The sequence below is a fragment of the Blennius ocellaris genome (assembly GCF_963422515.1).
Source record: "Blennius ocellaris genome assembly, chromosome: 16".
Taxonomy (NCBI): domain Eukaryota; kingdom Metazoa; phylum Chordata; class Actinopteri; order Blenniiformes; family Blenniidae; genus Blennius; species Blennius ocellaris.
The window spans coordinates 5,592,475-5,610,624 of NC_137665.1; the positions used below are offsets into that span (position 1 = coordinate 5,592,475).

Below are 18,150 nucleotides of genomic sequence, written 5' to 3' on the forward strand. Positions count from 1 at the left end.
GTAAAACACTGCAGAAGCTGAGAGACCAGGGCTCCAGTGGTCTTCCCAGTGTAGGTTACTGGAGCAGCAACAACGTTTTCTCTGAGGAGCAGGAGGAAATGTTGGCTGACTATTTGACTCAGGCAGCAGACCTATTTTATAGACTCACTCCACGTGAGGTATGCATAACACAGGCTTGTCACTAATATGACAGGTTAGATGAGAGAAGGACTGAATACTAGTGTAGGCGCAAGATAAATCTAAAAAGCCTGTCAATGAGGATAAATACATCTCTTTTTGAAGCATATTACATGGCCTGTCTTCTGTTTTTGCTTCTTTTGTCTAGTTGTTACAACTTAGCCCAGCATGTGTTACAACCTACCCTGGTCGTGGGGTAGGTTGTAACAAAGGAACACCATATATTTGACATCAACTCACACTGTCCGTGCTATTCTAGCAGAGGTTTGAATTGGTGCTATTTGTAGTCAACAAATGTGGGTACTTGGTATAAAGGTTTGAGAACTCGAGCCCAGAAATTCAGTGAGTTACAAGTGCTGAAGCAAAAAGTGTTGCAACCATATCCAGTCTCCCCGACTTGTGTCTACCACACCCACTGTAATGTGAAGCTGCATTAGTAATCAGCTACCTGAAGTGTGAAGACAAGAATGGAGACCGTCCAGAAAAAAAGGGAACATTGGACCAAAAAAAGGGAATTTATCCTGGCATCGGCAGGAAATATCGTGGGCCTGGGCAACGTGTGGAGGTTCCCCTACCTGTGCTTTAAACATGGAGGAGGTAAGCTGAATTGATTAGTGCATTTTATCCTGTTTCATGATGACCATTTTTATTGCAGACATATAAATCAAAACATGCTATGAATCATACATTTAAAAGAAATACTCTTCATATGTACATTGACATATATTTGTCGAGCTGGAGGTAGTTTAATTTAGTTTATTGGTTTATTTGTCAGGGACAATAAAAAAAATTCTAGATTAGAAATAAATCCCTGACTTTTACTGAATGTTAAAAATACCAAACAGTCTAATCTAGTTTATAATTTTGAGGCGGTCACATGTATGTTTTGTGTTGTTGCAAATGAGAGCTCACTGAACATTCCTGACAAGTACAACAGTCACATTTTAATCTAATCTTGCGATCTCACAGCATGCAGAGATGCTTTTCATTAATCTGAAAAGACAAACAATCATAAAAAAAGTCACCATTTCAGATGTATTTATTAAATTATGAATGAATTTTCTGACTTTCTAGAGTTACAAAGCAACTAGTATTGAACAACCAAAACAGCCAAATTCCTTTAAAAGTGCTACCTGTTAATCTATGCGATAGTAAATTCGACAAATGGCCATTTCCTGCAGTTTATTTCAGGGGATTTGTCAAAATTATCTACGGCCTAATTGATAGTATTTACATGTTGTTGTTTTTACACAAATTTGTGAGCAAATTAAAAAGTGGTTATCATCAACAAAAATGAATAATGCCTGAAAGAGAATTTCCTCCTTTGTGTCTGTGAGCACAGGTGTTTTCCTGATACCTTACTGTTTCTTTGCTGTGCTGTGTGGCGTGCCGCTCTACATCCTGGAGACTGTGATTGGTCAGTACACTCAGGAGGGTACCATCACCTGCTGGATCAAGCTCTGCCCGATGGCACAAGGTAATCACCACATTTCTTCTTGACGCGTCAGTTTCAGACTTATCCCACGTTTTCATTTCAAAATACTTCTAAGTCCCTGATACTTGAGCATACCGCTCTACCAAAATGGTCAGCATCAGTAACACGGGTGAGTCATGGAGTCCACCTTCTGTTGTCCTGCAGTTGTGACAAGATCCACCGCACACCCCAATCCACACAGTCTCGTTTCAGAGCTGTGGCAGCAGTGACAATGAGTCTTCCGACCTAAGAAACCCCTTCAGTGTTTTAAAGTTCAGGGCTAGTCATTGTAAACTGTCTCTTTAGCATCCTGTCCCCGTCTGCCCTAGGGAAATATCAGCAGTCCATTTAGACGATTGAGATTCCACCACAGTGTCAAAGATACTGGTACTAATAAACCTCCATCTTCTTTGGAATATGGCAGAATTAGCTGATCTTGTGCATTGAATCTGTTATGTTGATCGAAGTCAGTTTATTATGAAAACATCGTTTTCTCTTTTCATGTGATGACTGCCAAGTGAAGTAGACTTGATGAAAGATTTATTTTTCAGTCTGTAGGGCATGGGAGGGACTCGGTTCTTTACATTTCTAAACACTTTTGTTACATTTTGTCTAAAACGGTCTATAGACAAACTAATGGTCGGTTGCTTCCCTGAGGCAGCTCTTCCACTGTTGTTTGACAAACCATGTTTACTTTTCTCACAGTGCCAAAGGTGTCTTCGCAGCCAGGGTAAATTAACTTAAATACACTGAGTTGTCAGCAGCAGTTTGCATTTGGAAGTTGATCTCCACTGTTTACACTTATGCCTCTTCTTTTTTAAATTTGTTAACAAATATAACATGAATAAACAGAGCATTGTGAGGTAAAAAAATCACTTCAGTCACAAAAACTTTAAAAATGTGATTTGATTGTGTTCATCAGAGGAACATAGATAAGCAAATGGAAACAAAGTTGCAGGAGTTATTTGTTCCTGTTAGGGGCATAGTATGCACAGTGGCTTCAAAAATATCCAATGCAAACATCCGTCATATGGAAAGTTTGACACTTTTAAACAGAATACACTTCAAATGAACCCTTCCTGCCAATATTAGTAACAAGTAACCATCTAAACTTCCGAAATATAGCCCAAACGTATTTCATGATTGAGCAACATACTGTCTGATGTATGTATAATTGTGACTTTAGATATTTTATTGTTTCCTGTGGGGAAATAACCGGTTCCAGCAGTGATGAAAATCAGCAAACAACCTTTGTTGACCTCTGTGTTACAAGACCAGTCTTCCCTGTCATTCAGCTGTACGCCCAGGTATTTGTATTTCTGTACAATGTGCACATATAGCCCAGTGATGGTGACAGGCTCCGGTTGCAGCCTCAGTCTCCTGAAGGCCACCACCACCTCTTTAGTGTTGGTGGTAATGTGGCGCACCATGTGACGGAGTCCCAGGTCGGTGTCCTGTACCTGTCTTCCTGTACACTCCTGGTAGCAGTGTATCACAGTGGGAGATTATAATAGTCACTGCGACAATCCAAGCGATTACAGTTGGAACCTCTGAACATCCTTGAGAATGTAAAAAAAATATTCAACACACAGGGGACACATTTTAGACTCATATATTATCTTTAATTGTTATTTTAAGAATGATTTCATCATCATTGTCTTTGTTTCACTTCATTGTTTTTATATATCTGTATGGATTTATGTGTGGGACAATGGACATTAACCTTGTGCTGAATCCGGCTTCTTTACAGCAACCTGGTGATAAATAACGAGATTGTTTGTACATTAATATGCATCGTCATGTCCAAATGAATGAATGAATAAATGAATGAATGAATGAATGAATAAATAAATAAATAAATAAATAAATAAATAAATAAATAAATAAATAAATAAATAAATAAATAAATAAATAAATAAATACATTGTTTTAATGTATTAATTATATTTCCTTGTGAAGCACCTTTCCTTACCTGAATGGTGTTGCATAAGTAAACTTCCGTTACCTTGTCCAGTATTTCTTGAACTGACAATAAAATAAGAATGAAAAAAAAGTCCAATAATTTTTAATGATATTTTTTATGTTTAACCCTTTTCAGGACAGACAATTTTTCATTTACATTTTTTTGTTGCCAGGTCTTAACATGTGAAAGTAAATTGTTTTTTGTTGTTGTTTGTGTGTTTAACTTCCAGGGGCTGGTTATTCTATCATTATGATCCAGCTGTATTCCAGATTCTACATTGTGATCTTGGCCTGGGCTCTCCTGTACCTCATCTACTGTTTCAGAAATCCTCTGCCCTGGGCCACCTGCAACAATCCATGGAACACCGGTCAGAATTGTATAGATCCTGCTTTGAAACATGATTAAAAAACATCAGTTTCAGTAATGAATACAATTTCTGCTACAATGATATCATTTTTTAGAGTAACTAAATAATCCTACCATGAGGTGTGATCGAAAACATACTTGATACAACACTGACTTCTAGTGACCCACAATAATGTTATTCAGTCCATACAAGTGAAATCTGAATCCCCAACAGGCACACTCTTTGATTTGAATGTTAGGTGCTGTGAGATGACCACAATGCAACTGTCAGTTTGCAAATAACACTTAATTGTTTTTGATTAAACTCATACAGTTGTAATGCAGAAAAGCCCCTTACAAACTTGGATGCAAAATCTTAAATTAAATCTCTTTAGGTTGAACTGGTCAGATTTTTATTGGTTCATCTAACAGCATACAGGTGTGAATTGAATGATGGCTAACAACATGAAATCTTCATGCCCAAGCATATGCTTGTAAATTCACTTTTCCAAATGATGAAGAAGACAGATGACCTCAAAGAGGTCACCATTTCATCACAGGGAAACACATACAGAGCCATACAATGATTCACATTCGCAACTACGAGCTAATTTCATCGACACCATTTAAATGACTGTTTAAAAACTGGGCCAAAGTTTCACCGGTTTGCAATCTTACAATTGAAAGACAGATTTTTCTCTCTGAATGTCAACAGACAAATGTGTGGAACTCACTTCAATAAACACTACAGAGCACAGAGGCAACGTGACGCTGGACTGGACGTCTGGAAATTTCACCAAGTCTTCAGTTTCTGAGTTTTGGGAGTGAGTCAGTGTTGCTCTATTGTTTACACATGGCAGAAGACTGCTGCAAGAAGTCTGTAATGGTTTCTCTGTTAAGGTATACTGTACGTCGTCAAATTATTGCTCCATATTCAGAATTTTTGAAGGCATGACCCTGTTACACACTAACAATATGTGTGCAATTTGCGCACAAAATAAAACATCAACACTTATAACACTTATTCAATCATTGAATATTTTAACCATATAGTTTCTAATTCTTCTTCATTGACATGAGAGATCTCAACCGGACATTGTTCAAATTTAATAACCATGCTCCTTATCGTCCGCTCATTGTACACAGGAGGAAACTGCTGTCCATGTCTGCGGGAATTGAGGATCTTGGTTCGGTGCAGTGGGAGCTGCTGCTGTGTCTGCTGGTCTGCTGGCTGGCCTGCTACTTCAGCATCTGGAAAGGAGTTCGCACCACCGGGAAGGTCTACCAACATTCATACAAAGAATAGTTAACAACCTGAACCAGAATCAGAACTGACCATGATCATTTTTTAATCCAATTTTTGCTTATTGTTCTTTATCTGATTTGTATTTATCAAACAGGTAAACACAAGAGCATAACCAAGTACTTGTGGTTTATTCATGACATAAATAACAGCATTGTCCTCTAATCTTGCTTGTGTTTATTGGGATTTCAGGTTGTTTATTTTACCGCTGTGTTCCCATATGTCATGTTGGTCATCTTGCTGGTCAGGGGACTGACGCTGCCAGGAGCCTGGCAGGGTGTGGTCTATTACCTGTATCCAGACGCATCTCATCTGGCAAAGCTTCAGGTGGGCGAAGCCTGCAGCTTTCAAATGTCCTGCTTATTTATTTGGGGACAGTTGCAAATACAGAGTGGTATCGTTTGTTTTTGACGATCAAATAAGATTGTTACAGAGGACCAAAAATATTGAACGTCACCCTCCAGTCGCTGTCCCTCATATGACTATATCAGTTGTGTTTCCCTTCACCTTTTTTTCGTCAGGTGTGGATGGATGCTTGTTCTCAGGTCCTTTTCTCTTATGGTGTTTCGTCCGGAAGCCTAATCACACTGGGCAGCTACAACAAAGAGAAAAACAACTGTTACAAGTAAGCCATGTGATTGCCACACTACTAGTAATGGTTTTTGGTATATTTTGGAGTCCGCGATGTGACCTCTTACATTGGTTTATGGCGACTTAAATAGAACCTTGAACTCTGATGTCTTGTGTCACTCTGATTGGTTCCTTTCACATGCAGAGACAGCTTGTGGTTGTGTGCACTCAACACTTGCACCAGCCTTGTTGCTGGCTTTGCAGTTTTCTCAACTTTGGGCTTCATGGCTCATCGCCAGGGAATTCCCATCGACGCAGTGGTCGATTCAGGTATCTTTAAACGTTAAAGCTTGGTTTTATTATAAAAATGTCATTCGCATCGTCATAAGTTTGTTGAAAAGCCCCTTAATGTCCTGGCAGGTCCTAGTTTGGCATTCATTGCGTTTCCTCAGGCTGTAGCCATGATGCCGCTTCCTCAGCTATGGGCCTCCTGCTTCTTCCTCATGCTCATTCTGTTGGGGCTGGACTCAGTGGTAAGACTGCGCAGTGCTTACCGCTGCCAAGTATTCACTGTCGCTGATAAATCTGAGGTCAAACAGTATGATAGCAAAGAAAACTCAGTTGATACTGTTGGAGTCCCAAAATCCTTCTATTGCACAACAAAATGACTAATGACTAAGACACATTCTTCTTAATGTGTCTCAATTCACAGGTTTGGAGACGATAACATCAACTGTGGTCGACATGTTCCCGATGCAGATGCGCAGACCCTGGCGCAGAGAGTTCTTTCTCCTGCTCTTCTGTTTGGTCTGCTTCATCATACAGCTCTCCACCGTCACTCAAGTACTCACCCTGAATCTCATGCCCACTGATTATTTTATAACAGAAGAAAAATTTAAAGCGTGTATACTGTAAGCATGTTTTTTGCCCTGTGATGTCCAGGGGGGGATCTATCTCTTTGAGCTGATTGACTACTATGGTGCCAGTGGAGCGAGCATATTGTTTGTTGGCCTGCTGCAGTGTCTTGCTGCAGGGTGGGGCTTTGGTAAGCAGAACCACTGTAAAGTTAAGGTATTTTACAATTTGATTTTTGTCATTATAAATATCAAAACATGATGCGTTCGTACTGCAGGTGCTGAGCGGCTGAGTGACGAGGTTGAGAAGATGATCGGACAGAAGCCACACTGTTTCTTCATCCTGTGCTGGCGATACTTCACCCCTCTGCTCTTTGTTGTGAGTTAACAGCCATTAACAGTCATTACTTGCTTTGGTCTCAGACAAAGCAGGATAGAAGAGAATAACAGTGAGTAAAAAAATGAACGATTTGAGATTGTAATCCATATCTTTGACTGGACCACTTTCACTGCTTTTTAGCCACGAATGTTTCAAAAAGCTTTTTCCTAATTGAACTAAACAGCAATTTCACATAAAAAATTTTCTCCCACATCTTTCACTATGTAACAACAAAGTGTGTGCATTTGTGTGCATAGTGTCTGAAATAACATGCGTTAGACCTGCGTTTGTCTTTTCAAACACTATGCCATAACAATCAACTTGAAAGGATCAACCATGAAGCAATTTATCACACTACCAAATAAACAAATGTGACACATGCATTTATCATATATTCATTGACATGCACATGAAACATTTAATTTGTTACTTAAATGTGAGGTAATGTGAGGAAGATGATTCAATTCAATTCAATTCAATTCGATTTGAATAGAAATAGGACAGAAATGCTTTATTAATCCTAGGGAAATTCTTGAAACATCTCTGTATAGAAAGTGAGAACAGAAAGAAGCTCATATAAATAAAAGTCTCCCAGCAGTCTAAACCTATTGGAGCTTAACTGTACAAGGTGGTCCGCCCCTAGACAAAACGGTAAGCTTTATTAAACTGAAAAGTTTCAAACCTAATCTTAAAAGCAGGGACTGTGTCAGTCTCTCATGGAAACTGGGAGCTGATTCCACATGAGAAGCACCTGATAGCTGACGGCTCTACCTCCCATTTTACTTTTAGAAAACCTGGGATGGAGCCGCAGGACGACACACTACAACAAACAAAATTGGCTTCTGTATTTACCAGTCGCGGTGCATGAGGTTCAGAGTGACACTGATATCTCACTACATGCATACAAAAGTGACTTCTTACTTTTCAGGAAATATGACACAACCCCCAACATTCATTCTGTTAAAAAATAACTAAATACATTTGTGCTGTGTGAGACGTAACTGATATGGAAGGCGCCTGTTTTTTCCCCCCTCTTTTATTTCCTTCAAGGTTGGTTTTGTCTGCTTCTTTTTGGGATACACGCCGCTCACATCCAGGAGGGGAGATGCGTTCCCACGCTGGGCGTACGGTGTGGGCTGGGCCATGGCTCTTTCCTCTGTGGTTGCGGCACCAATCTGGGTTGTTGGTAAAATCTGTCTCACCAAGGGCCCCCTCAAAGAGGTATCAGGAAAAACACATTAGTACATCAAAACATTTTGGATTCATCTGACTGGTGTTCTCTTTTTGGCTTTGTCTTCAACAGCGTTGTTTGGCTCTGTTGCGCCCTGTTCATGACCCTGATGCCCTGGAAGCAAGGCAAAAAGAAAGGGACAAAGATGCATGTACTGTCATTTGTCAGAAAGTCGAATTACTGGAGAAGCCTGTATGCTAGATACTATAGTTCACTATAGATACTATAGCAGCTGCAGTAAAATGTTTACTTTAAATGTTTACTTTATGCATTTATGCTTTGATGCAAGGACAGTAAACCAGCATCACAACAGGAGGAAGGCTGAAGCCTTTCAGTTTGTGCGCTATTGTGATTAAAGTATGGCTCAGTTTGCTCAGTAATTCTAGATCTGGTGCTTTCTACAAACCACTGCTGTTGGTCTCACAGATATAGTAAAAAAACAACCAAATAATGAACTATATATTACTTATGTTAGGGTTATGTATTGATTCTTTGTGGGAAAATGTGATTTATCATTGATAAATGTAAAATTTAGCTCCACAAAAATGTCTGTCAATGTAAGGGAGTAATACCAATAGGCTGGTGATGGAGCAAGCATTTATTCATAGCAAGTTTTTATTATGACCACAGGATTTTTTTTATACAGTGAATTAATAAAGCTTGGGAGCATTTTAGGTTTTCTTTCCCACATTTTGCACAATAAAGAACTTTGGTTTCTCGTGATGTTTTTTATTTACTCTGACAATGTGCATTCTTTCCAAAATGCTTCAAATTCCAGTAAAAGAAAACTTCCAATCAGTCAAAAACCACAGCTTAGAAGGGCTTGAAAACCATCTGAGTCCAAACTGCCAAAAAAAGTTCAAGATCAGGAAGATCAACTTGATAATCATGTAGGAAGCTTGTCCATGTAGCTTTCATAAATTACACTTCCTCATATTTTCCTATAAATTAGATTAAATACTAAAGAAATTATATTCTAAAGGCTCGCACAAACTTGATGAAGTTGTAACTCACACATGCCGCCATAATTAGTATAGACCAAACCCTGAAACCTGTTGAAATGCTACATAATTTGAGATGATATTAAACAGAGACTTTGTAGGTGGCTCTTAAAATGTAACTAGGCAAGCTCAATTTCCTCAGTATCATAAACACATTTTCAAAATGTCTAATTTGTGGAGCGCAGTAAAATGTGGATGTGGTTGAACTCTGCAGTTTTAAATATTGACTTGATTTTGATCAACGATCCCCCATAATTCTGATTTGGTGTGAAATCAGTGAACATATTCTTTTGTCAGATATATAGAGAAGTTCACAGCACATCTATTTCAATGTATCGATATTTGTTTTTAAATAACAACAACAACAAAAACAAAATCCAATTGTACATAAGGGCCCATTGTGGATTTTCATATTTCTTCAGGGAATTTCATGAGAATTTTTCAAGTTTTTAATTCCAAATGATTTAATGTGCATGTCAGCAGGTTTGTGGGGCCGACAAAGCGTCCACCGCAACAATGGGATGGACCTCATCTTTTGTAACGAGACAGTGGCGACAGATATTTGTTGAATTTGTGTCTTTCTGTCAATTTGCCCACATTTCACAGCCACAAAACATCTGACGAGAACAACTGAAGGTGAATCAGCTGATTTTTAAACCCAGCTGAAAGTTGGTGGTTTCATTTCTACTGAGCTGGAGGAGCTCGCAAATTGCCCTGACTATCATATAATAATTTACTGTTGGAAAAGTAAAAAAGTGACAAAACATACTGATAATATGAACCTAATTTTAAAGTTACCTGAACAAATCATTGGGGAATCAAGATGGATTTTGTTTTTTTCATTTGATTCAATACATTTTAAATAGATTAAGTTTAACTATTTCCCTCCCAAGGTTTTATTTGTGCATTGTGCAAGGTAGAAAAAAACACAAGTAACAGCAATGCCAAGATTTACCTGGGACTTACTCTCATAGACATTTGCATTGTATTACTGTGCTAAGCACTCCAGTGTTTTGGGTTAGTGGGAAGAAATGTCCAGAAAATGGCTTCACAGTAGCAGCTCATAACTGAGCCAAATTAATCTAATTACTATGTTTCCCTCCATCATGCTCATGGTGAAGGGATAATTTTAAATCTGTTGCTTTAGCGCATAACATTTGCAAATGAGAAGGAAATCATTTTCATTTGAATAGATTTTAATATGATTTACATGTCTTGTTAATATCACTATGTAAATTGTGCTCTTTTTTTTTTTTTTTATTCCTTTGTTGCCTTATAAGGGTGCAGCCATGTGGCAGAAGAGCTCACATCAGTTCAGCTGCAGCTTCCATCATGTTCTCTGTGGCGCCGTTACTGCTGCTGGCAGCTGTTTCCTGTGAGGAGTTTTCACTTACTTATTAACAGAGGAGAAACACTGAATAATTACACGAATGATGAAACTGATGATGGTTTCTTATTCCAACAGGTGTCGACAGTGTCAGTTTCATTCAGCCTGATTCAATGTCCGCGCAGCCTGGGCAGTCTTTGACCATCACCTGTCAGGTGTCTGGTTATTCTTTGACCGACAACAGTTTTGCTACAGGTTGGATCAGAAAGCGGCAAGGAGCAGCAATGGAGTGGATTTTGGTTCGATGGGGTGGAGGAAGCTTTTACCAAAACAATGCGCTGAAAAACAAATTCAGCTACCGCACACTCGCTGCTGCCAGCAGAGTGGAATTAAGAGGGCTGAGTCTGCAGCCTGAGGACAGTGGCGTTTATTACTGTGTGCGAAGTGCCACAGTGACACGAGCCACCAGCATGCCTGTACAAATACTTCGTTCACATCAGGCTCAGTCACTCACTGCTACTACTACTACTACGACTACTACTGCTGCTACTACCAGGCCCGACCCTCCCTACACGCAGAACACGCGCTGTGCGTAGGGCCCCGCGATCCACGGGGGGGGGGCCCATTTTGCGCAAGTGAATTGAATTTCCCTCAGGATCAATAAAGCATCATCATTCTCTGCAAATGCGCAAAGGATGCGCGTGCATTTTGCCGAGAGGCGCGCGTAGAGCACCGCCACCAAGTCAGCCCGAGGCAGGAGAGAGAGAGAAAAAAAGAGATGCAATGATTGAAAGCGCGAAGTGTCACCATCTGACTTATTGGCATAAACATAAACTGCTAGCATTTCTGCTCGCGCTAATCATGAGACAGAAGAGATGATAATTGTGTCTAGATGTGGACTGGAGATATTGTTCTACTGTTGATCTGTAAAGTTATTGTTCCACTTTTGATCTACAAAGTTCCTGTTCCACTGTTGAATGAGGCTGTTCATTTGATTCGTTAGTAATTGTAATTTATTATCATTATCATTATTATGTTATTGGAAGGGGGGCCCAAAAATAAAATCCTGTTTAGGGCCCCCACTTGGCCAGGGGCGGCCCTGGCTACTACTACTACGACTAACTAATTAACTAAACAAACAAACAAACAAACAAATGAATGAATGAATGAACAAACAAACAAATAAATAAATAACAAGAAGCTTTTCTGCTGGCAAACATGTTATATTTGCATTGAACCACTGTGCGCATCACATGCATGTGTGTATGTTGAGGAGGAGTTCATGCAAAACTTGAGTGTGCCCTCTTACTTATCTGCACAGAAACAGAGCAGTGACACACACTTTTACATGATGGACCTGGTGAGAGGACTGCTGCTTTTAGCGCTCTGCTGGGCAGGTGACAAGACAACACTTTCCCTGATTATGTTGATTTTTGTTCTTTTGCATGGACTGTGATACTCACGCCAGTCCTCCTCATTTGTCTTAACAGGTACTGGTGCTCAGACTCTGATTGAATCTGAGTCCGTTTTTAAAACCCTTGGTGAATCACACACACTGACCTGTACAGGGTCTGGATTCACATTTCGTGACTATGGAATGGGTTGGGTCAGACAGCCCCCTGGAAAAGGACTGGAGTGGGTTGCTTCCATCAGTAACCCTGATGGAACCAACAAATACTACTCTCAGTCAGTTCAAGGGCGGTTTACGATCTCCAGAGACAACAGCAAACAGCAGGTGTATTTACAGATGAACAACCTAAGCACTGAAGATTCAGCTGTTTATTACTGTGCTCGACACCCACAGTGAGCTAAGCTCTTTCAAAAGCTGTTCACAAATTAATTGTACTGATTTTTCCCAATAGAGGCCAAGAAGGAGTCTTATATAAATTTTTAATCACCTTTTAAGAATGAACTGTGCTCAAATGCTTAAATATTTTAGATCAGAAACCTTTTCTATTTGAACATGCATGAGTGAGTGAGTAGTTTCAGAGAAGTTCAACTATTATGTTTTACTTTTCTGTTTTTCATAAACTTAAATTTCCCTCCAAAATTGAGAAAGCATGTAAGTGAAAATGTAATGCAACATTTTCAAAATTCAATATTACTTCCAGCATGGAATTTATCTTCCATTATAAATGAAATCTATTAACACCATGAACAATTTACAACCAGTCGGGATAGTTAGCAACAGTTTAGTGAACTGAATGTTTTATTAGCCCAAGATGAGTTTTGTAAGCAAACTGTATTCGATCTGAATGAATCGAGTTATGCCAGCACACCAAACTCTGAATATTCAAACTACTTAAGTTGAAATGTGGGACTTGAGTTAGTTTTGTCAAATGAATTTAAGTCAGGAGTAAAACAGAAAAACATGTTGTTGCATAAAGGTTTGTCTGTCCTGCCAAGAGCAATCGAATAGAAAGTGACAATTGACTGCAGACAAGTCAGTGTCATCTAATCAAGCAAAAATCTGACTGAGAGTCATCAACACTTTGTACCTCCAATTCAGGAAAAGAAGAGACAATGTCAGATGAGTGACTGCCACCAAAAAAAAAGCTGCTCATAATTTGTTTCTTTTTCTCTCAAGTTCCTTTCTGTTTGTTTCAGTCCCTGAGCAGGCATTTGTCAGTCAAACCTCCAAGTAGCCTGTCTGTATTTTTGTCCTCACACATCTGCTAAAACACATTTGCATTAGTGGTTATCTATGCAAACATGTAGTTTGAACAAACACACATCACAATTAATTTGAATGTTTTCAGTATGATAAGTGTGTAAGTGCTCTCGGCATGAAGAGGAATTAATGCTTCAGCCCAAAATGAGATTGGATTATAACATGTTCAGCACGAATCTCACTATGAAATGACTTCAATGCGTGTTACCAGTACATCAGATCGCTTGATGAATTACTTTTCATTGTTCTTAGTTATACTCAGTAAATATGAAAATGACAGATTATACTTTTTATTTGTCAGATGGACATCATCACGGTCCCTCAAATTCTAAATTCAACTCTTATTTGTTACTAATATTTTCATTGTGAGTATGAAGAAGAATAATCACAACAAAAGGTATTTAAAAATATTTTATCAATGGTAGTTGAATGAAGCTGTATACACTATGCACAAATCAGAAAACCTGTTTCTGTGAAGGCCCTGTGTGCAATATTAACATAATAATGAGTAATAAAGATTACATAATCTCCAAATTCAGTAAATGTGATAAAACAGAGTAGGGAAATGTTGTTTTCCACTGGCTTCATTGAATAACACCAGTTTGGTCAAGTTTATGCAAACATCGGTGGCGCTCTCCACAATTCAGCTATAAAAACATGAAGCTCTCACGACAGTTTGCTGCACATCGGCTTCACCATCAACCATGTTTTCTGTTGCTGTCCTGTTGCTTTGTGCAGCTGCTTCCTGTGAGTCCCCTCCTTTCACAAAGCTCATGTGTCTTTGCGGTGTGATCGGGCAATTTGTCAAGAACTTTTATTCAATTCTTATTACATTTTTACCATTGTCGTTCATATTTTTACAGATGTGAAATGTGAACAGCTGACACAGCCGTCCTCTGCGATTCTGCAGCCTGGTCAACCCCTGTCCATCACCTGTCAGGTCTCTTATTCTCTGGGCAGCTACTACACAGCTTGGATCAGACAGCCTGCAGGGAAAGGACTGGAGTGGATTGGTAGCAAATATACTGGTGGCTCATACTACAAAGACACACTGAGGAACAAGTTCAACATTGATCTTGATACTTCCAGCAAAAGGGTGACCCTCAATGGACAGAATATGCAGCCCGAGGACACTGCTGTGTATTACTGTGCGAGAGACCACAGTGATTCAAAGCTTCAACAGGGTGAAGCAAAAAACCCATTGAGCCTGACTTCCTGTATAGCGTGAGTCTTCCAGAGGAGGCGCGACAACACCACAAACAGAAGAGAATGCTGACAAGGGAATTATTTACTGTATGAATCATCTTGTCTGTGATAAAGAGGTTTACATATGAACCCATAAAAGCAAGAAAACTAACACACTTCATATTTCAGAGAATATACGAAATCACAACTCAGCAGATCTTCAGTCTTAATACTTGATGCTATTTTTACATCAGTAAAGTCTATTTGACAGGCAATTACTCAAAACAATTTTTAACAAGAAATCGCATAAACACTAAGAGCTGATTATGTTTCTGCCCCTTACAACAATAAAATATATGACTTCTGTTGCTTTTACAATCTGCTGGACAGGGAAGGCTCTGATTAATTGTGTTGATCCGTAAAGACATTTTTACACAAAAGCAAGCTGAACATTGGTGAAATCACAGCTCCACTGTCACCCTCATATCGTCCTTCCACCGCTTGACAACTATTTAGTTTGCTGTGAAAGTTTATCATGTGATGGATTTTGTTCTATAAGTTGACATTTGTCACAATAGATGTGTAAAATCTACACGTTTCAAACCTTAGGCTGTCAAGATAAAAACACATTTCTTTCGTACAGACATCTTCCCTCTCACTGTACAGTGACATGCTGACTATAAAATATTCTGTTGGTGTTGATTTAGTTTTGTGGGATTTAGTTTTCTCTTATTGACAGTTAGTGAGGAAGATGGACATTATTAATTTAATCTGAATGAAAAACATTGTTCTGAAATAAATCAATGCATAAATGAATATTTAAATAAACAGTCAAATGAAATTATCCCTCATATATTCTACCCAGAACACAAATACAAATTATGAAACCAAACTAGAATTTATTTTTTTTTTTTTACATAAGGAGGAGTCAATGCAAAACACATCTTATCACCTCTACTTACTGGTTGCTGAGAGGATGACAGACGGCAGTAAACAGGACAGGCAGTTTAACACGATGGCCTTCAGCAGGTTGAGACTACTGCTTTTCACTCTCTGCTGGGCAGGTGAAGCATTTCATAAACCTTATGTTGATTTTCTATTTCAGTAGACTGCTCACTCACAGCAAATGAAACTCTATCTTTTGTATTGACAGGATCAAGTGGTCAGACTCTGACTGAGTCTGATCCTGTGGTAAAAATGCCAGGGGAATCCCACAGACTGACCTGTACAGGCTCTGGAATCACACTGAGTAGCAACTATATGGCCTGGATCAGACAGGCTCCTGGGAAAGGATTGGAATGGATTGCCTGGCATGACAGCGGCAGCGGTAGCAGGAGATTTTACTCTCAGTCAGTCCGGGGCCGTTTCACCATCTCCAGAGACGACAGCAGAAATCAGCTACTTCTGCAGATGAACAGTCTGAAAAATGACGATTCGGCTGTTTATTACTGTGCCAGAGACACAGTGTGTGATGTTGGTGTTACAGCTGCACAAAATCCCACAGTAGTCCGCGGTGAAGCCTTCAAGCTTGTTTGCAAAGGAAAAATTTATTTTTCATTAATTTTATTAACTTCAAAATATTTTCAAGATGCATCTCAAATGCTGATTTAATTAAGTTAAAATTGTATGTATCCTACAAACTATTGTTGCTTCTCCACAGAAACAAGTATAGTTTGAGTCATAATAAAATCACAAAACGTGCTGGGAAAAAAAAGGTTTCATCCTGCAGTTTGCCCGTTGAGGTCTGAATGTTGTTGTAGTGCTGTTTGCTAGAGAGTGACTGGATAAAGTAATTCACTTATTGTCTAAAGTACACCCTGAAAGTATGAATATCATTTATTTAAACTCATTTAAATGCAAAAAAATAGCTAAACTGGCTTCAAATTATTGGATGAAATAGTGACATTAACATAATATTAAACTAGAAAGCAAATACATTATCATTTCACATTAGAACAACTTTGATTCACTGTTTGCATTAAAATATAATGTTTGACATTGTCAGAAAATTGATATAGAAAAAAATAAAACCTTTTATTCTTCAGTCAGATGACCGAATTTCAGATCTGTGTGTAAATACAATGATCTTCCTTTCACATGTTTCATGTTGTTGTGATGCCGATAATGTCACCTGGATCCGGCGCAGTTGCTACTGTCAGAAGACATTTTTAAACGGAATTTTATCATGATTCAAACAAGATGTTGATCTGTTCACAGGTGTGAAGGATGAAAATGATGGGAGGAGGAGTCAATGCAAATCCTGCATGAGATCCTACTACATATCTAGCAGCAGCCATGATGAAGGACAAGGACGCACACAGGATTGAACAAGATGGACTATCAGATAGGACTTCTACTTTTAACTGTCTGCTGGGCAGGTGAAGCTTTTCTACAGTGGAGTTGGTCTTGAATTTGTCTGAAAAAAAAAAGAAGTTAAAAAGTAACTACATGTAATGGTTTAATTGTTTGTCTCCACAGGTGTTGATGGTCAGACTCTTACTGAATCTGAACCAGTGATAAAAAGCCCTGGAGAATCCCACAGATTATCCTGCAGAGCCTCTGGATTCACATTCAGCAGCTACTGGATGGCTTGGGTCAGACAGGCTCCTGGAAAAGGACTGGAGTGGGTTGCCACTATTCCTAACAGTGGGAGCAGCAAATATTACGCTCAATCACTTGGAGGCCGTTTTACCATCTCCAGAGACGACACCAGTCAGCAGATATTTCTGCAGATGAGCAGTCTGAAGGCTGAAGATTCGGCTGTTTATTACTGTGCCAGAGACACAGTGACTGAGGCTGGCAGAGCAGCTGTACAACATACAGATACAAGCAATACAATGAAATAAATAAATGAAAGAAAAAAAAAATGCACCAAATCTTTTTGTTGGGATGTTGGTTTTATTCTGAGGCTCAGATTGAGGCGAATTCATGCAGAAAACAACTGCTTGTTTCCTATCCATCATATCAGACACGTGTTGACATGTTATGACCACATGCATTAAGTGTGGGGTATTTTTGGCTCTGGATTCAGGACTCATAGTGAATCTTTCAGGATAATTCAGACACCATAAGGAGGGCAAAATTGCATTAGTGAAAATAGGCATTTTTGGAAGTGTTGGAAAGAGCTGGTACGTAAATTAAAGTTTCAACACTCCCACAGTGAATCTAGAGGACAAATCCTTACACCTCCTACTGAATTAATTTGACTCCATGCAAACTGAGGGGGACTCAAAAAGAAGTGCGTCGCTACGTGTGAGTGAGACGACAACAGGGATCACATTAGTTCAACTTGGACATCAACCATGATCTCTGAGGCTCTACTACTGCTGACAGCTGCATCCTGTAAGGAGCTTTCAGTACAACCACAGATAGAAGCAATGAAGAATAGGAATGATGGAGATCATGTTTATTTCTGTTTTCACAGGTGTTTTCGGTATTGATCTCACCCAGCCAGAGTCAGTGGTTGTGCAGCCTGGACAGTCTTTGACCGTCACCTGTCAGGTCTCTGGTTATTCTCTCACTGATAACAGCTATGCAACAGGCTGGGTTCGACACCGTGAAGGAAAACCGATGGACTGGATATTTCATCAGTGGGGTGGAGGGGACTTTTACCAAAATGGTGCTTTGAAGAGCAAGTTCAGCAACAGCAGAGACACTTCTGCTCGGACTG

At 39.3% G+C, this 18,150-nt stretch overlaps 1 protein-coding gene across 1 annotated transcript; it reads left to right on the forward strand.

Moving 5' to 3' along the window:
• Window positions 1-644: 644 nt before the first annotated feature.
• On the forward strand, window positions 645-16,703 carry LOC308141686 (sodium- and chloride-dependent GABA transporter 2-like; the record flags this gene model as incomplete). Its single annotated transcript, XM_080511895.1, has 18 exons — window positions 645-774; window positions 1,520-1,654; window positions 3,844-3,981; window positions 4,675-4,783; window positions 5,106-5,238; window positions 5,455-5,589; window positions 5,784-5,887; window positions 6,038-6,162; window positions 6,253-6,365; window positions 6,538-6,675; window positions 6,775-6,877; window positions 6,965-7,065; window positions 8,116-8,286; window positions 8,369-8,447; window positions 10,763-10,879; window positions 14,159-14,458; window positions 15,634-15,944; window positions 16,698-16,703. 18 exons carry the CDS (start codon window positions 645-647, stop codon window positions 16,701-16,703), a joined length of 2,448 nt encoding a protein of 815 aa, XP_080368021.1.
• Between the last annotated feature and the right edge of the window lie 1,447 nt (window positions 16,704-18,150).